The sequence below is a fragment of the Podarcis pityusensis genome (assembly GCF_964106645.2).
Source record: "Podarcis pityusensis genome assembly, chromosome: 10".
Taxonomy (NCBI): Eukaryota; Metazoa; Chordata; class Lepidosauria; order Squamata; family Lacertidae; genus Podarcis; species Podarcis pityusensis.
In genome coordinates, this window is record NC_138035.1 from 17,809,131 (window position 1) to 17,835,487 (window position 26,357).

General features: G+C 43.3%; 2 protein-coding genes and 1 long non-coding RNA gene across 5 annotated transcripts; 2 read left to right on the plus strand and 1 right to left on the minus strand.

The window, feature by feature from the left end:
* Positions 1–252: 252 nt before the first annotated feature.
* On the plus strand, positions 253–9,962 carry LOC308486387 (estradiol 17 beta-dehydrogenase 5-like). 2 transcript variants are annotated; one of them, XM_081023200.1, is made up of 9 exons: positions 253–405; positions 1,750–1,917; positions 3,830–3,946; positions 5,092–5,169; positions 5,293–5,415; positions 5,770–5,879; positions 6,802–6,967; positions 8,444–8,526; positions 9,802–9,962. In XM_081023200.1, the coding sequence occupies exons 1-9, from the start codon at positions 319–321 to the stop codon at positions 9,839–9,841; spliced, it is 972 nt and encodes a 323-aa protein (XP_080879326.1). In that variant the 5' UTR covers positions 253–318; the 3' UTR covers positions 9,842–9,962. The 2 variants fall into 2 exon arrangements, with proteins under 2 accessions (XP_080879326.1, XP_080879327.1); XM_081023201.1 differs by lacking the exon at positions 3,830–3,946.
* Positions 9,963–11,690: 1,728 nt separating this feature from the next.
* Positions 11,691–25,347, plus strand: LOC308486383 (aldo-keto reductase family 1 member C3-like). 2 transcript variants are annotated; one of them, XR_013991034.1, is made up of 10 exons: positions 11,691–12,186; positions 15,705–15,872; positions 16,407–16,523; positions 17,599–17,676; positions 17,887–18,009; positions 19,062–19,171; positions 22,117–22,282; positions 23,462–23,544; positions 24,625–24,918; positions 25,233–25,347. XR_013991034.1 is itself a non-coding variant. In XM_081023197.1 (9 exons), exons 1-9 carry the CDS (start codon positions 12,100–12,102, stop codon positions 24,665–24,667), a joined length of 975 nt encoding a protein of 324 aa, XP_080879323.1. In that variant the 5' UTR covers positions 11,691–12,099; the 3' UTR covers positions 24,668–24,919. The 2 variants fall into 2 exon arrangements, 1 of the variants encoding a protein (XP_080879323.1); XM_081023197.1 differs by lacking the exon at positions 25,233–25,347 and having other exon boundaries at positions 24,625–24,919.
* Positions 23,448–24,669, minus strand: LOC308486510. Its single transcript, XR_013991110.1, has 2 exons — positions 24,605–24,669; positions 23,448–24,542 (listed from the first exon to the last, which is right to left on the minus strand). It is a non-coding gene; the product is annotated as an uncharacterized lncRNA (long non-coding RNA).
* Positions 25,348–26,357: the final 1,010 nt, after the last annotated feature.

Consider the following 26,357-nt stretch of genomic DNA (forward strand, 5'->3'; position numbering starts at 1 on the left):
GTTCGTAGTCAAGTAAGCTGCATTTTTCCATTGACTTCTAACTGGTCGCCCAGCGAACTGGTGGAGACTAAATGAAAACAGCATGTGACCTCTGAGTTGATAGTGTGACAATGCCAAGTATTTGACACCTCAGGGATCTATTATTATGTTGAGGTTCTGAGGGTTGTTTTTCATCTACCTTACATCAGCATCACTTCTCCTTGCCCCTGAGGAAGTAACTCTATAAGAGAAAAAGAGAGTTGTAGCCAACTCCACTTCTCTTCTCCAAAACTCTGGCAGAGTACATTTGCTTGCACATCAGACCAAAGCTGTAAAAAGATGGCTCTGGACAAAAATTCCTACCTTAAGATGAGCGATGGAAACAAAATCCCTTTGATTGGGCTTGGTACCTATTGCCCTGATGAAGTAAGTCAACTTTCTTAAGGTTTTCTTTTTCTGTCGCCTTTATGTGTATATAGGAAATTTGCTTTCTCAAACGGAAAGCTAACTGCAGTCTAAATAGGCCACCCTTTGTGATGGTTTGCAGGGCCTCTCCCAAGGGTCAACCTACATGTCATTCCATGAAGATGTTTGAGTTTTACAACACAAATAGCTGCTGTTGGAGAGAGCTTGATCAGTATCAGAGCCACGGTGGGCTGGGCGGAAAATGAGAGTTTAACCCTTATCCCTACTCCATGGACCCTGGCAGCTTACCCATCCCAAGTTGCTATTTGCCTCTCTCCTGATGTGATTTGCATCTCTCCTGCAATGTGTGTGTGAATTTCTCCTGCCTGTCCACTATTGTCCCAGTCTGCAGGTATTTGTATGAATGAATTTATTATTTCGGTCACAAACCAGTTCCAGTTCACATACAGAATCAGGGAAGTCATGAAACACAATAGGGATACATTTAAATTTGCAGTTTGGTATAACAGGGACAGTACAGATATAGCAGCAATTAAAATATATAAATTAGATCTTACTAAAATATAACCTGAAGTTGACAGATATTTGTATTCGAAAAACCAGTTGCATTAAATGCAGTGATATATTTATTTCACATCGGTTTGCCATATATTTTGCAGAACGGGCACTGTTACAGGTGCCTCATTCTACATTTGTAAAAAAACCAATATTTTAGTGTGGCAGCACCCACATTTTGGAACTCCCTTCCTATTGACGCTGATATTAACCATTCTGTGGCCAGAATGCTTTTCAATTATGTGAAAATATTGTTGATATGGCTGCAATAAATCCTGGTCTAGCAGAGAAAAGAGACTTTGTTTGAATTCCAAAACCAATATTTTTTAATGCTGCACAGCAATAGTGATTTACATTTATATCCTGAACCTTTCTTCCATCATGGAACTCAAGGTGGCATGAATATATTTCCCATGCAGACACCGAAAAGATTCTGACTTGTTGAAGCGAAGCAAGATGGTAGCTTGCTGCATCACCACCCTTAGAGAACATGCGCTGGGAGAGAGCCCAATTTTCTCAAATGCTTTGTATGTAGATTATTGTCCACAGTGCCTTAAAATGACCATGGTTGGCATCCAATGCACTCATTCCATTAATGCAAGGATTTGTGCTTGTGCGGTAGAACTTTTCCCATGTTAGGGTACAGCCCCATATTAGGGTACAACCCCATGGTGTTCCATGCGCAGCTGTTTTCCAATGCAAAAGTGGCACATGAGGAAACACAATCAAGTAACCCTCCTGCCAAAGCCAGTGAAACTTGCTGACACTATTTGTTGATTTAACCACCAGGTTCAAAAAAGCAAGTGTGAGGAGGCTATAAAGGTAGCCATTGAGTTTGGCTTCCGCCTTATCGATGGAGCCTTCATCTATGGGAATGAAGAGGAAATTGGACGAGGGATGAATGCAAAGATTGCAGATGGAACTGTGAAAAGGGATGAATTGTTTTACACTGGAAAGGTCAGTAAATATTAATTCCTGTAGTAGTTGGTTGATTGGTGGACAGGCTTTGCTTCTACCATCCTTTCCTAACAGCTAAGGCCATGGAAGTTCATTTATTCAACTCAGTGGTTTCCAAATTTTACTTCTTTCCTTTCCAAATCGACTTGACTCCTGAGGAATCCCTGTGTATTGCAGACATCCACACCATTGCCAGGCAGGAAAGAGGACAAATGTCCTGCACCTTTGGCAGTTGTGCAACAGAGGAATTTCAGAATGTGTTGCTTGTCATACATGCAACAACTGCTGAAATCCCTTCTCTATACAACTAACGAAGCTGCAAGAGCCTGCTTCGTTTTGTTTTTACTTGGCCGCCCAACATTACTCTGAGAACATAACTCAGCTCACTTCCAGACAACCTGTTTACTGAGCCTTCATTTGGATTTTTTTGCAGGGAGGTTATGCAAGATCAAGGGCAAGCAATTGATATCCCACACTTTCTAGTGCACTTTCCTTGCTGCAAAAAGTTCTCTTTGTTTTTCTTAGAAGCAGATTTGCACCAGAGCAGCAGATCTACTTGAATTGTGCAAGCTGAATTTTGCAGTTTGCCACTGAATCCCAATTGCAAAACTCTGAAGATGCCCTTAGAGATATACCCAACATTACACTGTGTCCACCCATTGAAATGGAATCCTCTTGATGGGCAAGCGGCCTGTTAGGGAAGGTTGTCCATCACTGGTTATCTTCTTGCTAAACTCCTAGGGCTCCTCCTGACCTATTTTATGAATATTCATCCTGTTTTGCTGTACAAAAAACTTAGGTTAGACTATTATCTGGTCTTTACTGAGCGTTCATTCTGATGTCTTTCTGGTGAGGTTATAAGGCAGGCATAGGCAAACTCAGCCCTCCAGATGTTTTGGGACTACAACTCCCATCATCCCTGACCACTGGTCCTGTTAGCTAGGGATCATGGGAATTGTAGTCCTAAAACATGTGGAGGGCTGAGTTTGCCTGTGCCTGTTAAAAGGGAATGAGCACTTATCCTGATTTGCTCATGTGGTATTTAGAAGTCTTTCTGTCAAGTATTTGTTCATCCGTGCATTTTCTCATTGCTTTCCTAACTACAAAAAGTCTTCTGAAAGAAAGAAAAAAGTACAGTGGTACCTTGGTTCTCAAACGGCTTAGTTTTCAAACAAATCAGTTCCTGAACGCCGCAAACCCAGAAGTAAGTGTTCCGGTTTGCGAACGTTTTTCGGAAGCCAAACATCTGATGCGGCTTCCACTTGAGTGCAGGAAGCTCCTGCAGCCAATCAGAAGCCACACCTCGGCTTTTGAACGGTTTCAGGAGTCAAACGGACTCCCAGAACGGATTAAGTTCGAGCTACCACTGTAGATTTGTTGCACCAGTGTGATAGAGTGCTTTAATCTGCTTTAATTAAAGTTCTGGCATGTGCTTGATTCCCACCCACAATACATTGGCAGTCTGGAAGTGCACCTGTTAAGTTTCCAGTGAAGCCAAGGTGTCTCAGAACCCAGTTTGAAAGCCATTGTTTTAAGAATGCTCTCTTTATATGAAAGTTAGACTATGGAAACTGCAACTGACTGGCCTCTTACCCATATGGAAAAAACCCCAGTGCGTTCTCTTAATTTAGTCACATATAATTTTACAACTGGAAAACGAAACGCCCAGGGTCCTTTAATTTGAGGCAATAAACCAATAGCACATTATGTATGCCCATTTAGTTTTAACTCTACCTGGGAGGATACAACCTTTGTGAAAAAGACGCTATGATAACGGGCATACGGACTGGCAGAAATTTATCTGACACAATGGCCATTGAAATTAATTGGAGTGTGTCTATATGCTTCAGTAAGAACCATTCATTCTGAAGGTGAACTGTATCCATGTTCTGCTGTTTGAAACCCTTTACAGCTTTGGGGCACCTTTCATCGCCCAGAACTTGTCCGGACAAGTGTGGAAGAATCTCTAAAGAAACTTAAACTTGATTATATGGATCTCTTTCTTATTCACATGCCATTTCCTCTCAAGGTAATCCCCCCCCCTTCACTAGTTGATGACCCAAAAACAAACTTTTCTTCCTTGCTTGCTTGTAAAATCCTTATCTTAAAAAGAAGTACCGGTATATAATAAGATGGATTTACTGTTAAGCGTACACATTAATTCTTTTGATCAGAAACATATTCAAATGCTGGGAGCAAAGTTTTGAATCATATGTAACTATCCTTCACACTTTAGATGTTCTCAAAATCAAGGAAAAATAAGTAGGATATTTACCTACCCATGACTGCTGTCTTTAAAAGGAAAGGTTTTAGTGTAGAGATGACGTTGGCTCATATGACAACTGATTTATCAAGTGGCTAATGTTGTCTCCTCTGGTGAGCAGGAGTTCTCCAAAATCTCAGAGGCTTTTTATTATTATTTTTTAAAAAACTTTCTTGAAGTCCTGTCACCAAAACCCTTTTAGCTGGATATAAGGGAATTGAACTTGAGGGATGATGGGAACTCCCACTGGTACCAATGGGAGCAAGACCACTCTGAGTAATAGCAACCTAGAGTAGGATTTTCATTGAGACTGCAGTGCAGGAGGAAAAGGTTACCCCTCACAGTACTCGAGTTAGAGCTAGTAACTGTAAAAGTAACGACAATTGCAATAGAGTTAATTTGGTTCTCCGTCTAACTCTGATCAATTAAGTCATAAGTGTGCACTAAAGTGGAACCGTCATAACAGAGGAGTGTCTTTAAATATGTGATAAGTTGCATTCCCTCACCAATTAGAAATTGCAGCCAGGAAAAGCCCCATTTGGACCACAAGGGGGGCGAGGACATATAAAATAATCTACATCTGGAAACGTATCTTAACCTTGTTTGCAAATGTACAGTAATGATCATAATCCACTAAATGTAAAAAAAGTCAAAACTTTCATTTTGTTTAATCTGCTTTTACAATTGTTTCTTGATAATGGGTTGCTTCCAGACTGACATCACAAACCAGCAGATGTCTACTCAGTAATAAGTATCACTCTCAGGTAACTGTGTATGTGATAGCAAGCTTCGTCATGTTTAGAGTCAACCTTTATAGGGGAAAGATGGGAAGTAAAATACTTTAAATAGGTTTTTGGTGCTGTTGTTTCTATGTTGAGTAAATTTTTATTTTTATTTTTATTATTTTAAAGCCAGGAGCCGATCCGCTACCAAAAGATGAAAGTGGAAAGCTGGTCTTCGATGACGTTGACTTGTGTCAAACCTGGGAGGTGTGTATCATCACAGTTGTGTAGCAACAGCAGGACAGTCCCCCAAATCAAAGCTGTACACTTATTTCAGCAGCATAATTTATACAGCCTGCTTTGTTTATATACTTTCACCATCTTCTGTAGGCCATGGAATTATGTAAAGATGCAGGTTTGGTGAAGTCTATTGGCGTCTCCAACTTCAACCAGAGGCTTCTGGAAAAGATCCTAAACAAACCTGGCCTCAAGTACAAGCCTGTTCTCAACCAGGTATAATTCTTAAATAAAAAACTGAACACGGGGAGTGAGATTACATCAGTGGAAAGTGTGGATGTGGGTTCTGAATTCACAATAACCAAGGGCCCTGATCGTGCAGGAATCCTGGCCACAGTTGTATCCACATGGAGCTCTGTTCAAAAATTCTGCTAAATGTACAAAGCGCAGGGAACTTGAGAATGGATCCAGCAGGCAAAAACCCACTTCCCCGTTACAGATGTTCAGGTCCATTCATAATGCTCTGTCTTCAAGAACCAACTTATTTTTGTTGTTTTGTAACAAGACTGTAAAGACTGCTCCTCCAGACTGTGCTTCTTACTCTTGGCTTGTGCACAAATTCTCTACCAGGTCGAATGCCACCCTTATCTCAAGCAAGCCCAGCTGCTGTCTTTCTGCAAATCAAAGGATATTGTCCTGGAAGCTTTCTCTGCTTTAGGATCACAGAGAGATGAGGCTTGGTAGGAGAAAACACTGAACTTTGACCTTTTATTCCAGTATTTCAATGATTAGCCAATAATTAACCAACAACTGTAGGGAACCTTTGGCCCTGAAGATGTGGTTGAGTTACAACTCCCGCCAGCTGCAGCAAGCATGCCCAACGGCCAAGTATTATGCCAGTAGCAGTTCAGCCAAAGGTTCCCATGCTTGTTCTAGAGCAGCAATCAAAGATCAGTTAGGAAGGAGAAAAGTGCACCATCAAAACCAGGAAGAATATCTGATCCAAGATAGCAAATATGGGATCACGGGAAGGGGCACAAAGGTAGTCAAAGCCATACAGAAACTAGGGGGAAGGAATGTGTGCTTAACAGGGGTAGATGAATCTGATAGTTTGGGTTTCTCCTTTTTCTTAAGTTCCGGTTTCCACATCATTCCGCATCAGATTTTAAGTTTGCAAACTTTTTATTTTAAAGAAAAATTTCTTATGAAAATTTGACAGCATTTTTGTGTGCATTTCTGCTAATGCACACATTTCTGTTTGCAATGCTGTCTACCAGACCCAACCATTTTAAGCAGTGTGGACTAAATCCCTCTGGGATTCGCTTCTAAACTCCTTGCAGCTGCACCAAAGGAGGAAAGGAGCATATGAGTTCAGAGGGAGGCTAGGCTCAGTCCCATCTCAACAAACCATGGTTTATCAGTATATGAATATGGCCAGTAAGACTGACCAGTCAATATGCATAGGATTGTGCTTTTGTTCCGCTGTCCCTGCCCTCTGCACAAAACACCTGTTTGCAGGGTTCATTGGTTGGGTTCCTCCATACCAGATGATCTGGTCTAAAACAGCTTTATACTTACAGTGTTTAGATATGCTCAAATGTTGACTTGAATATGTCACAATATTGCTATTTAATGACACCTGAGGTTGCTTTCCTCTTGCAGGATGGACACAAGCACGCCAGTTCTGCGTGAGGAACCAGTACTGGTTGACCTTGCTAAGAAGCACAACCGAAGCCCAGCGCTCATTGCCTTGCGCTACCAGTTGCAGCGTGGCGTTGTGGTTCTGGCCAAGAGTTTCACCCAAAAACACATTAAAGAAAACCTGCAGGTAAACCGGCAGTTTGCAGATGCAGTGAACCAAATTCTAATGTGTACTGTTTTAGGTGAGACATTTGGAGCTGAGTGTTCGCTCATACCTGCACTTTAAGTAGAATAACCTACCGCATACTGAACACAAACCAGTAACAGACTGTCAGAGTTAAGTTGTGGGGTAAGCAGTAGTGGAGATGGGGTCCATCTTACTCACAGGAGCTCAACTGCGTAAGCAGAGTTGAATGGGAACCACTGATGTCTAAAACACGATGAAAATGCAGGTGAGATCAGTGAGAGATTCTGCAGGATAGGGGAGCCAATGTCTCCTCTTTCTGCCCGCTTTGTCTCAGCGCTTGAGCTTCAGAAAATCTAGAGCCTCTTTCCATATGAACCTACCCAGACCCTGAGATCATCTTCTGAGGCCCTTCTTCGTGTGCCTCTTCCTCAAGAGGTCCGGAGGATAGCAACAGGAGAATGGGCCCTCTCTGCAGTGACTCCCCATCTATGGAATGCTCTCCCCAGGGAAGTTCGCCTGGTGCCTTCATTATACACCTTTAGGCACCAGGCAAAAACATTCCTTTTTAACTAGGCCTTTGGTTGATCTTATTGACATCCAACACCCTTTTAGAAAGACTCTCCTCCCTGGAAGAGAGGGGAGTGGTTGTGGACGGGAGCCTGAGCACTGCCCCTAGCAGGGGGCGTAGCCCCCTGCCTCCACCTCACCTGGCTGGTGCCCACGCCCCCTCGGCAGGCAGCCAACCAGGTGCCTCGGAGGGGGCGTGTTCAGCAGCCTTTTGCTGCGGTGCCAGCCTCTCCCCGGCCTCATTCTTCGCCATCGTCTCGTCGCTAGGGGGCCTGGTAGGAGTTTTTCCATTTGGCATTAGGCTTTTGGGTTTTTTCGCCTACCTCGTAGCAATCGTCACAACTTTTGTGGTATTGGTGGGTAGGTTAGGCATTGGAATAATGTGTTGTGGTGTGTCGAAGGGCTAGGTGTGGCCATCGCCTATGCCTTCAATTTTTGGGTATTCCATTAAAGGAATCTGGCGGTCGTGTGTTCTGTCCGATGCCTGCTTGGCGGGAGGCCATAGCACGACCCTCGGTGACATCAGGGGGGAGCCTATAGTTGGATTAGCATCAACAGGCTCCACCTACTGGTGAATAAACCCACTTGCTTTAGAGATCCAATGCCTAAGCCAATACCTTTTCCACTGCTGTAATCAATAAAGTTGTGGCCTTTACATGCCCATTAACCTTATATCATGTGTCCTTGTGTATTCATTCTGCATCGCGGGGGTCAGGTCCTCGAACCACAATGTGGCTTTTTTGGGGGAGAGGCATTATTGGGTTATTGTTTTTGGTTTGATTTTATACGTTGTGGTCTTGTTTGTGAACCACTCTGAGACCTCCGGGTACAAGGCGGTGTATAAATTGAAATAATAATAATAACAATAGAGCCCTTGCTGATTATATGCAACCCTTTCTCCTCTGCTAGGTGTTTGATTTCCAGCTGCCTGAAGAGGACATGAAAACCCTCAATGGCATCAAAAGAAATGTTCGCTACATGAAACTGACAGGGTGAGTTGAAGGCGGCAAGGCAAGGGAACCTGTTGTTAGAGTTCAGCCTGATCCATATTGTCACACAGTGATACAGGTGGGCATTTGAGAAGCCCACGTGTGGAGGCAGCTCCTGCTGGGAATTATCTGTTTGTGGTTGCAGCCACAAACCCGTTCCTTGTTGCCCTGGAGAGGGTGTGGTAGCACCCCTGACAATTTGGTGGGGGTGAAGGGTCATGGGGAAGTGGGGTGGGGACACACATACAAGCTGCACACAAGGGGCAGGATGTCAGACTGGTGCTCAAAAGATGCAATTGATTACACCCAACACATTTCAAGAACGATTGCCCTCCAAACCAAAAGGTCTTCATGTGCCTTACTCTGGTATGCCAGTTAAAACAGCTCAGTAATGGCACACCGTTATTTCCCCTTTTTGCTACTAAAGACTAAGGGCCTAAGTACAGTGGTACCTCGGGTTCCAGATGCTTCAGGTTACAGACTCCGCTAACCCAGAAATAGTACCTCGGGTTAAGAACTTTGCTTCAGGATGAGAACAGAAATTGCGTGGCGGCAGCAGGAGGCCCCATTAGCTAAAGTGGTACCTCAGGTTAAGAACAGTTTCAGGTTAAGAATGGACCTCCAGAACAAATTAAGTTCTTAACCTGAGGTACAACTGTATGTGTTCCCTATTGAGACAGTCAAGTAGAACCAGGGCCGGCCCTACTGTTAGGCAAAGTGTGCTTCAGCTGGTGCATCAACCACTTTTCTCCTCACTTTCCACAGGGAAAAGAGAGTAAATTCCACATTCAAATGCCCAGTGTGGAAGCACCCTCCCGGCCAGCCCCCTCCCCAGCTGATTCTTCTGAGCACCCTCCCCGTCTCCTTCTGTTGGAGGGCAGAGCTGTGTGCTTCACATGGCTGTCCTGCACCCATATAACTAGCCTGCTGCCCTCAGTTGTGGTAATGGACACTCAGGTTTGGTGAAGGGCACTGTGTTGCTGCCAATCTAGGTGTAAGTTTTGATTGTCATTCCAGCTGGCTTCTGTATATGAAATGTGCACCATCTTGCAATTTGCCTCAGGCAAGCAAATTGTGGTGGGCTGGCCCAAGGATGACAATCCTGAGATAGATAGCAAATCCACCAGCAAACATTAAGGGAATTGTAGTTCTCCGAGGGTAAACTCCAGTGGCTAGGCTTCATGTGCTTTAAATGTGTTGGATATTCCTTCTGAAACCAGAATTTCACCCATTCTTTCTCCTTGTAATTTAGAAGCTCCATTGATTATTATTTTTCAGATTTGCTTCCCATCCTAACTATACATTTGGAGATGAATAAAACCCTTTGACTGATTCCATACTCGAAGCTGTTCTCTACCTTCAACAGATGAATCTACCACACACATTTTTCTTTGCAATTTTGCCTAAAATAAAGCATTTTTGCATGGTGTTTTCACTCATATATGCTCTTTAATGCATACAGTCGTATCTCGTTTTGTGGCCGGGATCCATTCCGGAGCCCCAGACACTAGCCGAAAAGGATGCAGGGCAAATCATGGAGCAGTTTGCGCTTCTGCACATGTGCAAAGTGTAATTTAGCTCTTCTGCGCATGCGCAAGCGGCAAACCCAGAAGTAGCCCATTCTAGTACTTCTGGGTTTGCCGCGGACATTTGCCAGAATGGACGCTAGACAAGGCGGACATTCGCAGAGGTATTACTGTACTTTACCCCAGTATATGCATTTTTGCAATTATTCTGTAGCTGAACAACTGCATCACACATACAGAGAATTGCCACTTTCTTTTGGATAACTGTATTTCGATTCACATATTGGCTCAAGAAGTGTGAGCTGTGTAGTTTCTCATTCAAATGTGAACAAAACTGAACTCCTCCTCCATCCCTAGTTCTCCCTAATGTGTCAAATAGCAGTTTCAAGGGGGGTGATTTGTATATTGAAAATAGCACAAGCCGGGGGGAAGGATTAACCTTCATAAAAAGAAGCAGCTGCATAGCCTGAGATTTATTGTCAAGATGAAATAACTTCAGAAAATAAGAAGAGCCTGCTGAATTCGGCCAGTAGCCGATCTAGTCCAGCATCCTGTTCCCACATTGGCCAACCAGATGCCTGTGGGAAGCAGCACATGAGGGGAAACTTCTAAATTACAAAGTCATAGCTTCCACTTCTGAGGAAGGGGTGGGCAGGAATGACTACTGCTGGCTGTGAGGATTTAAGGGCACAGGGTTTTGATTGTCTTCCAGCTCAACCTGAAATAACTTCTATGTCCCAGGGTTCACAGTCTCAGACCTCCAATTATATTATCAAGCTGCATGTTGGACCTGGATCAAAGAGTGGATAATCTAGTTTTGAAATTGTTTTATGGTTTTTGTTTTATGGGTCTCTGGATAGCAATAAAGTATGGATGGACACACACACACACACACACACAGACACACACACATATATATTCCTTCTTCTTTTTCTTTTTTTCTCCTTTTCTTCTCTTTCATGATTCACCTTTCTTTTGTCTTCTTCTATATTATAATTTTACTTTTCCTTATTAATTTTTGATTCTTTTTTTTAATTACTTACGTAATCTGTTTGACGACTGTAAGTTTTGTTCTAATTGTTTGTGTAGGCAACATAATTCAATTTAAAAAAACTTCTATGTTTTTCTGGTCACTCTATTTCACAGCAGATGATGTTATACGCATGCATTTTATCTTCTGGAATCTGTAACAATATTCAAAATGACCTTGCTGAAATCATTTGTTGCTATTTGCTGTCTCCCACTCATCCCCTGGTTTGCGTAACCTGAACCCTCCAGTAAAGGCCGAGGCTGTGGACACTCTTCCTTTTAATCTGCATTCAGGCTGAGCGTTGTGCACATGGCGCCATGTTCCACTCAGAACACCCAGCATCATTGGGTTAACAGATGCCTCCATTTATTTCATTTCTTATTTTGTTTCTGAGCATGTGTTTTCATTACAATACTGAAGAAAAGGTTTGCATACCTCTTAGGCTTGCTTTTTGTATGTCTAACATTTACTGATCTAACAAAGAGGTGAAGTTTCTTGATTGAAGATTGCAATAAGCCTCTGCATTGCTTTATTGAAACGCGAAGAAGAAGAAGAAGAAGAAGAAGAAGAAAAAGAAGAAGAAGAAGAAGAAGAAGAAGAAGAAGAAGAAGAAGAAGAAGAAGAAGAAGAAAGCTATTTTTTATCCTGTGAAAGCAATGCTGCTTAGTCCACAATGAAACTGCTGGTGTAGCAAAGGACATTCTGCTGAAAGTTACTGATAAAAAGTTGGTCATGGGTTATTTATCCTGTGAAAGCAATGCTGCTAAGTCAACAATGAAAATTGTGGGGCATCAAAGGACATTCCGCTGAAAATAACTGATAAAAAGTTGGCCATAGGTTTCCCCACCCTTCTCTCTCATTTCTTCAGAGTATTTAAGCACTCCCTCCTTTTGTGCCAACAAAAGACATTTTATTGGAAACACGAACTTCATTTTTCTCACTCAAGTTTTTGCTTTCGCCACAAGAGTGTTGATCAGTTTCAGCCTGGAGCCAAGAACTGAACAAGCACAGAAGCAGAAAATGGCACTTAGCAAAGACCGTGGCATTACAATGAATGATGGGAACAAAATCCCCGTATTGGGGTTTGGAACCTATACCCCGGACACTGTAAGTAACACATTTAACTCTCAGATTGTTGTAACTTGTTTTTGAAGAGCAAAATGCCTGCCAGCTTCTGGATGCTTCATACATTGCAAAGCACCGCATGCGATACCTCACCTGATCTGAGAAGCCAATTGTGCATGAGAACTTCTTGGGTCACAGCAGCTAAGAATACAACAGTTGCTTTGCAAGAATACAACAGCTCTGCTTCTCATTCAACAAGGGTCCTGAGCCAGCAGATTCAGGAGCAAATAATGTTTTGTGCAAGACTTGGATGGTTTATAGTTTCCAGTGTGAATTGCTGCAGGGTTCAAAGTCCCCAGTGCAAAATTTCTAGTGATATTTTGAAAAATATTTCTATAGAACTATAAGTGCCCACTATTACCGTAGTTTTGTTGGGAATAACAATATTATCCAAAATTACCAGCCATTAGCTAACTATTCTGGACACTAACAATAAATATAGAATCAATTCTTTATCCAAACCATCTTCATTTGGTCCATATCACCAGCAACACAAATGAAGGGATCAATGTACGTTCTTGTTTTGTAATTAAAGTAATTTCTAGGAATATCAGGAATTTACCAAATAAAAGTTACCACTCAGTTTTTCAAAGGAATTTTCCTTTTTCCATTTTTCCAATTCCAATTCATATGTCTGCTCCATTCACATATAAAGCGAGGGTAGAATCTATTTTATACAAAGAGATACATGCTGACGAAGAGACTTCCTCAACAGTGTTCCGCTGTTTGAACCAAAATAACTGACAAGTTAACTGATGGCTCATTTTCAATCCTGCATGTGAAGAGAGGCTCTGGCAGATTGAACAGATGCAATTACTAGTGGAACCAACGGTCAAGAAGGCGGTTTCTGTATGGGCCATAGAGAGAAATGAGGGGCAGGTGGGCCTCATTCAGCTAGGGAGGTAGCCTATCTAGGAGAAGGAAAACTCTGCTGCCTTGTGGGATATCTTCAGGAGAAGAAAAGGAGTAAACCCTACACAAATCTGGGCTGGAGTTCCTAAGACGGTTGGGTGGTGCATTGCATGCCTCCTTCTGGCAACTCCTGCAGCCAAGCTGGTGCCAAATGTATTAGTCTGTGTTCCTTTGGATCACATCAGCGAGGATGAGAGGGGAGTCTTTTCATCTGGGCAGCCCAGGATCTCTATACCCACTGCCCAGGCTTGCACCCCCAGGGAAGTCACTTTGGTACTGCTAACACAGCAATTTTTACTTTCCCCCGGAGGCACACTCCATTGTCTCTAGAGACAGACAGATGCCAACAACAAGGATGGAGGGGTTCACATCATTGGCTTTCTTCTCCCACGGCCATAGCCTTGGATTCCAGCAGAAATCAGGCTTGGCTCCATCTCTCAGCTGCCCAGCCTGCTTTCTGCTTCCAACTCCTGGATCTCTCCCTCACACACACCCTAGTTTTTGTCTTTCTAACTACCCACCTATTTGCCCTCTGGCACAGAGCTGCTTCATTTATTTCCTTAACATTCCATACTTAAGGGGCCATTGCCAAGAGACTTGCATACCTATTTCAGCAATTGGTTCCTTCTTATATCCAGAGTTAGAAGGAATTCAGGCATAGAGCCAAAACCCCACTCACATCAAATTTTTACACACACACCATTTAATATTTCATTTTTTCACAATAATGTGTGTGTGTGTGTGTGTGTGTGTGTGTGTGTGTTATAATAGTAACACCATCAATATAACATAAAAGTCAAACCAAAACATGGAGTACATTTTATGGTATTGTCAGCTACGAAACAGTAAGGTACTGTGCATACATAATAGAGACCCAGTGTGGTGTAGTGGTTAAGAGTGATAGACTCATAATCTGGGGAACTGGGTTCGCGTCTCTGCTCTTCCACATGCAACTGCTGGGTGACCTTGGGCCAGTCACACTTCTTGAAGTCTCTCAGCCCCACTCACCTCGCAGAGTGTTTGTTGTGGGGGAGGAAGGGAAAGGAGAATGTTAGCCGCTTTGAGACTCCTTCAGGTAGTGATAAAGTGGGATATCAAATCCAAACTCTTCTTCTTCTAAAAGGTTCACTAATTAATTAGTACTCTCCATAGAGATACATGTGTTATAAGGGGGTTGCAATGACTCTGCTGACTTATTGATGTGATCTTGAAAGTCTTAAAAATTGTCTCTCGTTGCCTGACCATTAATAAATCCATGAATAAATCTGGCATGTTTGGCACTCAGAAATTGCTATTTCCCATACATGTGCATACTGTCAGGAGCTCAGCCTACACACAAGTAGGACCCTGGCAGAGACACATGCCTGACTGGCATGTTCCCTCCCTCCTGGTCGATCGTTTGAGAGCCAGTGTGGTGTAGTGGTTAAGAGCGGTAGACTCCTAATCTGGGGAACCGGGTTTGCGTCTCCGCTCCTCCACATGCAGCTGCTGGGTGACCTTGGGCCAGTCACACTTCTTTGAAGTCTCTCAGCCCCACTCACCCCACAGAGTGTTTGTTGTGGGGGAGGAAGGGAAAGGAGAATGTTAGCCGCTATGAGACTCCTTAAAGGGAGTGAAAGGCGGGATATCAAATCCAAACTCTTCTTCTTCTTCTTCTTCTTCTTCTTCAAAAGCTTTCTTCTGCCCGAACATCACAGCGACTGATGCCAACCGAAACCGGCACATATAGGGATCCGCAGAGTTTGCGCAATTTGCGTAACAGACCTCATCAACTCACCATTTTTCCTAATCTACTTTATTTAGATATAAACACACACGGAGCGCTGCAACATGGCACCCTCTCTCTCTAGCATCAGAGAGAAAAAAGAAAAAGAACAAAGGACAATAGTCCCACTTCACGGAACACAGTAACACAAACATCCTGTCTCCATCACTTCCCACTCTGTGGAGTCAAAACATATACCGTCATGTGATAGACAACAATCCTAGGACTGCAATCATGGAGCAGGAATTCTAACACATATCACAAACACAAGATAAGATTTCATCCTGTTTCCCACCTGGCAGCTATCTGGGAGCACCCGTTTTAATTTCCCATAGTGCCTTGGTGTGTGCTGGAGGAGGGATTGTGGGAAATTAAAATGGCAACTCACCACCTTGCAACTTTGATTGGAGCCCTTTTGTCATTGCTGGTCAGTGCCACCTTGCCTCATGAAAGAGATCCCACGAGAGGACCCAGACATCAGCAGGGATGGATCTAGACACATCAAAGAAGCGTTTCAGTTTAAAGTGCTGTAAATTTAAACAGGGAAAACAGGTAGAGAAAAACAAGACTCCATTTCGCCATCTGGTAGCACAATGTTATATCGCACATGCAACACATACTGTATACATAAATTGCTTTTTCTTTGCGCTTTTTCTTTCTTTTCCTTTGATGTGTTTAGATCCAGCCTAGCTGAGTCCCTGAGACTCAGGTCTAGTTTGAAAATGTCCACCGATGCTCAGTGTTACTTACAGGTACCCTCTGATATTAATTTCCCCACTGAAGCAGAGACCTTGACTAACCTTTTCACCTTTTCAACCGGCAGGTTCCAAAAAGTAAGTGTGAGGAGGCTGCAAAGATAGCAATAGAATACGGCTTCCGTCTTATTGATAGTGCATATGTATACCAGACAGAGGAGCACGTTGGGCGGGCCGTTCGTGCGAAGATTGCAGATGGAACAATAAAAAGGGAAGACATTTTCTACACTGGAAAAGTGAGTGAGTTTGGCATTTTTTTAAAAAAAAGAGTACAGTGGTACCTCTGGTTGCGTACTTAATTCGTTCCAGAGGTCCGTTCTTAACCTGAAACCGTTCTTAACCTGAGGTACCAATTTAGCGAATGGGGCCTCCCACTGCCAACGCACCACTGGTGCGGGATTTTTGTTCTCATCCTGAGCTAAAGTTCTTAACCTGAGGTACTACTTCTGGGTTAGCAGTGTCTGTAACCCGAAGTGTCTGTAACCCAAGGTGCCACTGTAAAATATAGTGCCTGCATCATGATGCAATCTTTTGATGAAGGGCTATATATAAATTTCATAAATAAATGGTAAAAATACTGTTTATTAGCAATGATGACTTTAAATTTGCTTTACCTCACCACAGCAATTCAAAATACTCTTCAGAACAATATTTGAGTGCGTCCTTAACACTGTGCACACTGGAATAGTCATCTGCCAGAGCTAAACTGTCCCGAGACCCAAAAACTCTATTGCTGTGTGAAAATATAAATCTCTTTATATTTTTGACAGCTCTGGAGTACTTTCCACCGCCCAGAGCTGGTTCGGAAAAGCGTGGAAGAATCCCTGAAGAAACTCCAGTTTGACTACATGGATCTGTTCTTAATGCACAATCCGTATTCTATGAAGGTAAATAATTATTGATGTCATAATGCAAGTACTGAGTACAATATTTGATTGGGAGGGGAGAGCCTACTAAAAATATTTGATTCCCTGAAGGAACATTGGGAATTGTTATTTCCTAGAGATGCTGACAGTTCTCTGCTTTACTATATCTCAATCAAGGGATGACCGCTCCCAGATTTGGGGGGAGAAACCATGCCAGTTAAAGAAAACAGCTGCATATACTTATTACATTAACTACATGGGCATCATATGTAAGAAATCATCTGCATAGCAGGACTTGGCGAGGGAGCGAGGGAAGAAAAAAGGGGTTGGAGAGATGGGGAGACAGACCTGTGCAGAGAGAGAAGACAGTTTGTTCTATGGGGGGGGGGGGAATTAAAGCATGTTTGGGTAACCTGTGGCCTTCCAGATGTTCCTCAGTTGCAACTCCTATCATCTGATCACTGTCCTTGCTGGCTGCAGCTGATGGGACTTGGAGGTCAGCAAAGCCTGGAGATCCACTGATTCCCACCCCTGGGTTAAAAGAGACAAGACTGAGTTAATATTGCAATGGGGGTATGCTGGTGGAGATGTAGACTAAACCACTGAGGTTCTTGGGCTTGTCGATCAGAAGGTCGGCGGTTTAAATCCCTGGAATGGGGTGAGCTCCCATTGCTCTGTCCCAGCTTCTGCCAACCTAGCAGTTAGAAATCACGCCAGTGTAAGTAGATAAATTAGTACCATTGTGGCAGGAAAGTAAATGGTGTTTCCGTGTGCTCTGGTTTCCGTCATGGTATTCCATTGTGCCAGAAGAGGTTTAGTCATGCTGGCCACATGACCCGGAAAGCTGTATGAGTATAAATGCCAGCTATCTCAGTATGGAAGCGAGATGAGCACCATAACTCCATAGTTACCTTTGACTGGACTCAACTGTCTAGGGGTCCTTTACCTTTACCTTTACCTAATATTTCACCATAAGTATTTTTTCCTGGATAAAGTAACACTTTATCCCTCTTGAATAAACAAGAATGTGAAATGTGGTGCTTGTGAACTTCTAAGCCTGAAATGCACTCATTCCCTCCCCCTCCTTCTTTTCCAGCCTGGACCAGATTTATTTCCCATGGGAAAAGACAAAAAATTGATTATTGACAACGTAGATCTTCGTCAGACATGGGAGGTAGGAAATTAGGAAATCCATCCCTTGAGTCATTCAGATACAGAGCACAGTAGCCTTCCACCAGAGGAGGCATGTCCAGAACAATGACTCACACAATGGCTCCTATGAGAGCTGGTGAACTATAAGACTCCAATCTTAGTCTGGAAAAAGGTGTGGCCTCAGCTATTCAACAAACATCACTCAACAAACATGTTGTGTTTTCTTTGCCAGGCAATGGAGGCGTGCAAAGATGCCGGCTTGGTGAGGTCCATCGGAGTGTCCAACTTCACCCGGAAGCAGCTGAAAATGATCCTGAACAAGCCAGGATTGAAATACAAGCCAGTGATAAACCAGGTCAAGTGTGATTGCCTTTTGTAGGGGTTTGTTCCAAACACTGTTGAAAGCTTCTTTATTTAAGCTCTTCTGTGAGAGGACCTTTCTTGTGATGAACACAGCCATTCTCTGAAAAAACTTGCTTAAGGCTATAAGGTTGCAGATCCAGTCACAAGAAGATATGGTTATGAGTTGTGGGGTGGACTCCCCTAAATTCCTAGAACCAGTAATGGGTTCTCATTTAATCAAGATTTCTGAATCCTCAGACAAAGGAAGTGTGGAGAAGTCCATAATGTTTGAAACAAGCATCTCAGGTAGAAGTAGGCCTGCAAGCAGTCAGTGTCAGGATCATTCTACAAGCAAGTAGGACTCTGATAGAGACACATGCCCGACTGGCATGTTCTCTCCCTCCTGGTCAGTCATTCGGGAGCTTCAAAAGCTTTCTCCAGCCCGAACATCACAGCGTCTGATACCAAGAGGCATCAGCATGCTTAGGAACAGCAGAGTGTTATCAATTCGCGTGACACACTCAGCAGCGCAGCATTTTGGCTAAACTACTTTATTAACATATCATACACTCAATTTGATTGGAAATTTCAGTTGATTGAGACCCTGATAAAGCAGAGTCCCAGATCATCTGCTCAGCTTGCTGGAAAGCCACGCAAATCCCCCATCAGATCTTTCTGCTCAAAATAGAAAATTCAGAGACTGAGTGGCCAGAAATAGAGACACTGTAGGCAGGACAGTGTGCCCAGGATATTTCTTCTTTGGGTATAATGGCTCAACAGGGCTGGAGTGAGAGGAGACTGAGGGGGAATAAGCCCTGTCCCCCATCTTCAGCTAACACATATTTCATGGATGAGGAGCATGGATGGAAACCACAAATGCAAGAATGGTCCTCTAAAGATTCTGATGCATCAGAAAACACAACACACTTTAAGAATGGTAACAACAGGATATTTCAAGAAATAATAGCATGGTTCTGCTTTTCTGCCTTTCCTTTATTTCATGGTATTCTTTGTTTCACCTGAATTCTCACTTTTGGGTTGTGTTGGGGGATTTTGAATCTACAGGTTGAATGCCATCCTTATCGGAACCAAAGCAAGCTGCTGGCCTTCTGCAAGTCAAACGATATCATCCTAGAAGGATATTGTGTCCTGGGATCTCAAAGGGACCCAAAATGGTAAGAGATGAAGCCAAAACGTTTGAGGACCACCTCAGGCACCACCTAGGCCCACTATTCGCCAGCATCCAGATCAGCTCTGAAGGTTGTACTCTTGGCCCCACAATTAATAAAGATCCTCATGTTGGATACCAGCACCAGGGCCTTTTCTGTAGTGGCCCCACAATTGGGGAACTCATTCCAGAGAGAGATTTGCAAAGCTCTTCACCTCCCATTTTAGACATTTTTTTTAATATAACTGTTTGACTTCTCCCAAACACATGTTTTTAAATGTTACAGGCAGGGGGCTATTTAATAATTTCTGCTTCTGAAATTTTGTGCTGTTTTCAAATCACATTTATATTATCTTTAATGGTGCTTTAAGCAGTAGAATGTCAGGAATGAAAGGGCCCTGCACCCGGCCTTGCATTTAAATAATTATAGCATTTCTCTTTTTACATAGCTTGTTTCATGTGTCTCAGAATTTTGAATTGTGTTGTTTTTATCTATCTTGGAAGCCACTTAAATGCTTATTTTTAGCAAGTGGGACCAGCGACAAATATTGAGTTCTCCTTCAAGACAATGAGCTGTGCATTCTTCCAGGATCCTCCATTTCATTTGAACTCCCTCCCTCTTTTCCATCTCAACTCTCCAACTGTCACACAGGATTCTTTTGGCGTTTCTTTCCCTCCTTAGGTACCCCTGTGACGGAAAAGTTTGTTTTGCTGGCCAGGTTGGGTCCCCAAGTGTTTTCTTTTTCTTTTTGGCTGGGGTTCCAGGAGGGGGAGTTGAAAAGGAGAGGATTTGGAGAGACAGTTTGGTAGGTTGGGAGAATAGGGAGGGAGGGAGAGAGAGAGAGTTGCTTCTGGGTGGAAACATCCACTCTGAGGAATATGACAAGCTAGAGAAAGGAGTCTCTGAGCTTAGTGTGAAGGACCGTGTGTGGCATCCTGTAAAAGTAACAGGCCAGGAATTAACTGGGAGGCTGAAGCTGAGCCAGGAGAAGTGGAAGCTGGGAAATGACAGCCCACTTAGGTCTCATTCCAGTCAGGAGGGGAGCGATTCTTCTACAAAAAGAGAAGACGCCCAAACCAGTTAAGAGGGCTATGGAGATCCCTTGGGTCTGTTACTTGGAGTACCTCAGGAGTAGGGTTGTCAAAGCGGTGTGTAACTGACAGGAAGTACCACCTTGTTTAAGAACCAAAGTATTAAGGGGCAACAGCCGTGCAACAACTGAGAAAGAACTGAAGTGAAAGAGCATTATAATCTGAAGTATCCTATGTTTCACCCACTTGTGTCGTAAACTTCCTTTGTTTAACAAAATCTTTGTTGTTTATTTGATCAAATCCAAAGTATTAAGTTTTCCCTCACACAAGGGAAAACCCCCACAAGATAATCTGGGGTAGTTTGTAGGAATTCGTGGAATTGGTGTTCTGTGAGGAGGGTGCACTATATTTAAGTGAGGGCGGGTCCAACGGCGCCAGGGGGGAAAGTGCCGTTGCATCCCCCCCCCCCCAAATACTGATTGTACCTCAGCAAAGAAAAAGACCTCTCTTTTGTGCATGGATGCTACCATTCTGGCTACAGAATGATCCACATGCAAAGTATGAGCTTGTGATTTATTGGGGGAAAAGCACTATACTAAAAACTTAAATTAATTCAAATCAACTAACCGACCTTTAAAGATAGCATATATTGGATGGCCCGGCCAATGCTGATATCTATATTCTGGCCACCAAAAATGCACACTCTTTCCATGTTGCTCTGCTGTCCTGTTGGTTGCAGGGATGACTGGCAGGGATGAAAGGGCCCTCCATCCAGCCTTGCATTGAAATTATTATAGCATTTCACTTTTTACATAGCCTGTTCCCTATGTTTCTATTGTTTTCATCTATATTGGAAGCCACTCTAATGATTATTTTTCACAAGTGGGACCAGCAACAAAACTTAGCAATACTGAGTTCTCCTGTTCTGGCTTCAGTCCAGTGAGCCATGCCTTCTTCCAGGAAACTCCATTACATTTGACCTCCTGCCCCAATGCTCCATATTTTCTCTCCAACAGGTACTCAGGATTCTTTATAGACTGAGCAGACACCATCCCCATTGGACTGTTGGGGCTTTTTTCTTTTCTTTCTTAGTTACCCCTGCCCCCCAAGTACATTTTTGAACTTATGCAAAGCTTAGGGTTCCCACTCTGGCTGCAATTTATGGTGGAGAATGGGATACTAAAAAATTAAATTAACTCACATCAACCAACCAACCAAGCAAACATTAAATACAGAATACTTGCTTACTTACTTACTTAGATTTATATACAACCCCTCGTCACTACCCTCTCAGGGAGTCCATTCCACTGTTGAACAGCTCTTACTGCCAGAATATTCTTCCTAATTTTTAGTCAAAATCAACTTTCTTGTAATTTGAATCCATTGATTCAGGTCCTACCCTCTGTAGCAATAAAAAACTAGCGAGCTCCATCTTCCATGAGGCAGCCCTTCTGATATTTAAAGATGGTTACCACATCACCTGTTCATCTATCCTTCTCCATGCTAAACATTCTTAGCTCCTTGAACCATTCCTCATGCGGCTCAGGTTCCAGATATTTTATCATTCTGTTCACCCTCCTCAGCACATGTTCCAGCTTGTCAATATCCTTCCTAAACTGTGGAGTCCAGAACTGGACACAGTATTCCAGGTGAAGTCTGACCAATGGATAATAGAGTGCTGCTATTACTTCCCTTGATGGGAACACTATACTTCTGCTGATGCAGCCTAGAATAGCATTAGCTTCTCTTCCTGCTGCATCACACTGTGAATCATGTTAAGCTTGTGGTCTACAAAGACCCCTAGATCCTTTTCATATATACTGCTGTCAAGCCAAGTGTCCTCCATCCTATATTTGTGTGTGTATATTTGTGCATCTTGACACCAGAAACACACCTTCTCTGCATGTTGCTCTCCAACAGGTTAAATCCAGAAGCTCCTCCCCTGCTTGAAGTCCCTCTGTTGGTTGCGATCGCCAAGAAGTACAACAAAAGCCCAGCTCTCGTGGCTATTCGTTACCAACTGCAGCGCGGCCTGGTGGTCATAGTGAAGGCCGACACCAGAGAACAAATTGAGGAAGACGTCCAGGTAAAGGAGCATATATAAATCCATTAAAAAACAATACTGAAAAAGCACAACATTTGAACACTGTGAACTCACGGGTCACATAACTCGGCAGTTTAGCTATACACTGCATTAATAATAATAATAATAATAATAATAATAATAATAATAATAATAATTTATTTATACGCCATCCATCTGGCTGGGTTTTCCCAGCTACTCTAGGCAGCTCCCAACAGAATGTTAAAAGCATGATAAAACATCAAACATTAAAAACTTCCCTAAACAGGGCTGCCTTCAGATGTCTTCTAAAAGTCAGATAGTTGTTTATTTCCTTCACATCTGATGGGAGGACATTTCACAGGGTGAGTGCCACTACCAAGAAGGCACTCTGCCTGGTTCCCTGTAACTTGGCTTCTCGCAGTGAGGGAACCACCAGAAGGCCCTTGGTGCTGGTCCTCAGTGTCCAGGCTGAACGACGGGTGTGGAGACGCTCCTTCAGGTATACTGGGCCGAGGCCATTTAAGGTTTTAAAGGTCAGCACCAACAATTTGAATTTGCTCGGAAATGTACTGGGAGCTAATATGGCCCTTTCAGGACCGGTGTTATATGGTCTCGGCGGCCACTCCCAGTCACCAGTCTAGCTCCCGCATTCTGGATCTGTTTTAGCTTCAGGGTCACCTTCAAAGGTAGCCCTTTTGCAGTAGTCCAAGTGGGAAATAACTAGAGCATGCACCACTCTGGCGAGACAGTCTGCAGGCAGGTAGCGTTTCAGCCTGCATCCCAGATGGAGCTGGTAGTCAGCTGCCCTGGACACAGAATTGACCTGTGCCTTCATGGACAGCTGTGACTACTGAAGAAGTACTAAACTATATTTGCTGGGTTGTGACTTCCCTCATCTTGACAATTAATTGGTCATGATGGCGAAGACTGATGGGGAGTTGGAGTCCATCCACATCTGGGGGGCCACAGTTTCCCCACTCCTGTTCTATTGCAAACCAACATTACTATGCATATAAAATTCCCTCAGTGGGAGGACATCTGGACTGAAGCTGTTGAAGGAAGGAATTGAACTTTGGAAGGTGGTAGCAAAGTTCGCTTTGGTTTCTCTGTTGCTGGAAAACAGTGCACAGCTCTGAGGTGCAAAAAGAAGACATGATTAAAAACCACCTCAGCATTATTATTATTTTCTCCTCTTGACAGGCATTTACTTTCCAGCTGTCTGAGGAGGATATGAAATCCATTGATGGCCTTCACAAAAACATGAGCTATTTAAAATGGGACGTGTAAGTCATATTTAAATTGTATACATATGAATACATAAAAGTGCTTCCTGCAAGAATTCATACTGCGAGAGCAAAAGGAAGAAGAGATCTGGCATCCATCTCTTCTCTTCATAGAGAATTAGGTGAAACTATAGAAGGAATTACTGTGGATCCATTGTACCAAAGCCCCATGCATAGTTGGAATGGGGTGCAAGTGTATGGACAAGTGTCCCTGTCATAGAATTGTAGAGTTGGAAGGGACACGGGGGTCATCTAGTCCAGCCCCCTGCAATGCAGGAATCTTTTGCCCAGCATGGGGCTCAAACCCATGGCCCTGAGATTAAGAGTTCCATCCTTACCGACCGAGCTCTCCCAGTAGTTTTTGGCCCTAGACAGTCTTGAAAAAGTCCAGTTTCTGACAAAATGTAATGTTTGGGGTGGACTTCTAATCTCCCCATAATTTACCCCATGGCAATTCAGGATCTTTTTCCACTGTATAAAGCAAGTTGTAGCTTTGCTGCTCCCCCGACAGTTGCTCTGTGCTTTGAAACCAGGCTTCCAAATACCCTTGAGACCAATGCCATACAATGATGTGCAGACATTCCCAGGAGCATTTGATGGGGGGAAGATGGCTTCCTCATGCATTACTGCCAGTAAGGGACTCCCAAAACAGCATTTGTCCTTCTGCCCCTACCTGAAAGTCTCAAAAAGATGCTGGGGAAGAGGAGGGAGACCTTTGACCGAACCCTTTTGTACCACTTTGATCAGCAACCAGGGCTGTGTTCATCATCTAGGGGTTATTTTCTCTAGTGAGAAGACGGACATATGATCATCCCGATATTGCAAGTTTTAGACTGTAATATGGTGGACCATTTTGACTTTCAGCCTCCCAGATATTCAGCAGATCAGGCATTTGATGGCAAACTCGGGGAGCACTGTGTGAAATGGTCTCATGAGGCAATGGCTAGCAACAGATCAATTTTCGTTGCTTGTGCATCTTCCCTACCCCTGAGTGTACTCTCTTCTGTTTTGTTTCAGATACGCTGATCTTTTGTTTTGTTTTGTTTCAGATACGCTGAACTCTCTTTTGTTTTGTTTCAGATACGCTGATCACCCACAGTATTACCCACCAGATGTGGAATGAGGACTCGTCTTTCATCTCTAATTCATCTCCTTCTGAGCCTGGGTCCTTTTTCATGGAAAAAACTGGGCAAATCTGTGAATATCAGTTCCTCCCAGCATCCCAGCATCTCATTTTCCACTCTTCAGTTCCTCACTTTGCCATATCAGTTTGGGATGAAAACAAAATCCCTTGAAAATTCATCATTGCAGATTTCTCTTACCATACACATTTTTCTTTGCACTTTTGGCTAAAATAAAGCATGTTTGCACGGTGTTTTCACTGATATATGCTCTTTAATGCATACTTTACCCCACTATACAGTGGTACATCATGTTACATACGCTTCAGGTTACATACGCTTCAGGTTACAGACTCCGCTAGCCCAGAAATAGTGTTTCAGGTTAAGAACTTTGCTTCAGGATGAGAACAGAAATCGTGCTCCAGCGGCACAGCAGCAGCTGGAGGCCCCATTAGCTAAAGTGTTGCTTAAGGTTAAGAATAGTTTCAGCTTAAGAACAGACCTCCGGAATGAATGAAGTACTTAACCCGAGGTACCACTGTATGCATTTTTGTAATGGTTCTGTAGCTGTACAACTGCATCACAAAATTCAGAGAATTGCCACTTTCTCAGGATAACTGCATTTTGATTTGCATATTGGTTCAAGAAGTGTGAGCTGTGTAGTTTCTCCCTAATGTGTCAAATAGCAGTTACAAGGGGGTGAGTCGTATACTGAAAATAGCACAAGGGGGGGGGAGGATTAACATTCATAAAAATAAGCAGCTGCAGAGCCTGAGATTTATTACCAAGATGATTTGAAATAACTTCAGAAAATAAGAAGGGCCTGCTGAATCAGGCCAGTGGCCCATCTAGTCCAGCAACCTGTTCTCCCAGTGGCCAACCAGATGTCTGTGGGAAGGAGGACACGAGGGGAAACTTCTAAATTACAAAGTCGCTGCTTCCACATCTGAGGAAGGGGTGGGCAGGAATGACCATTGCTGGCTCTGAGGAGTAAAGAGGGTTTTGATTGTCTGCCACCATGACCTCAAATGACTTCTGACCATATTATATGCATGCATTCTATCCTCTGGAATCTGTAACAATATTCAAAATGTCCTTGCTGAAATCATTTGTTGCTATTTGCTGTCTCCCACTCATCCCCTGCTTTGCGTAACCTTAACCTTCCAGTAAAGGCGGAGGCTGTGGACACTTTTCCTTTTAATCTGAATTCAGGGTGAGCATTGTGCACATGGTGCCATGTTCCACATCCTTTATCCATCCTAACATTTCTTATGATGCATTGCATTCTGATGCTGTTTACTCCAAACCAGAAGATGACTGTGTAAGCAAACACACCCTGAGGGACAGCTCAGTTGGTACAGCATGAGACTCTAATCTCAGCGTTGTGGGTTTGAGCCCCACGTTGGGCGAAAGATTCCTGCATTGCAAGGGGTTGAACTAGATGATCCTCACTGTCCCTTCCAAGTCCACATTTCTGTGATGCTATGATCTGGAGCACTTTTAAAGCACATGACCCCTCGAAAAGAATTCTGGGAACTGTAGTTTACCCCTCACAAAGCTACCATTCCCAGCATCTTTAACAAATCTCAGTTCCCAGGATTCTTTGGGGAATGTCGTGCACATCAAATGTGTTTTACATGTGCTGGCAAAGTGTACACAGCCAGAGGCAGTTTGGGATCTTATTTGTATGCT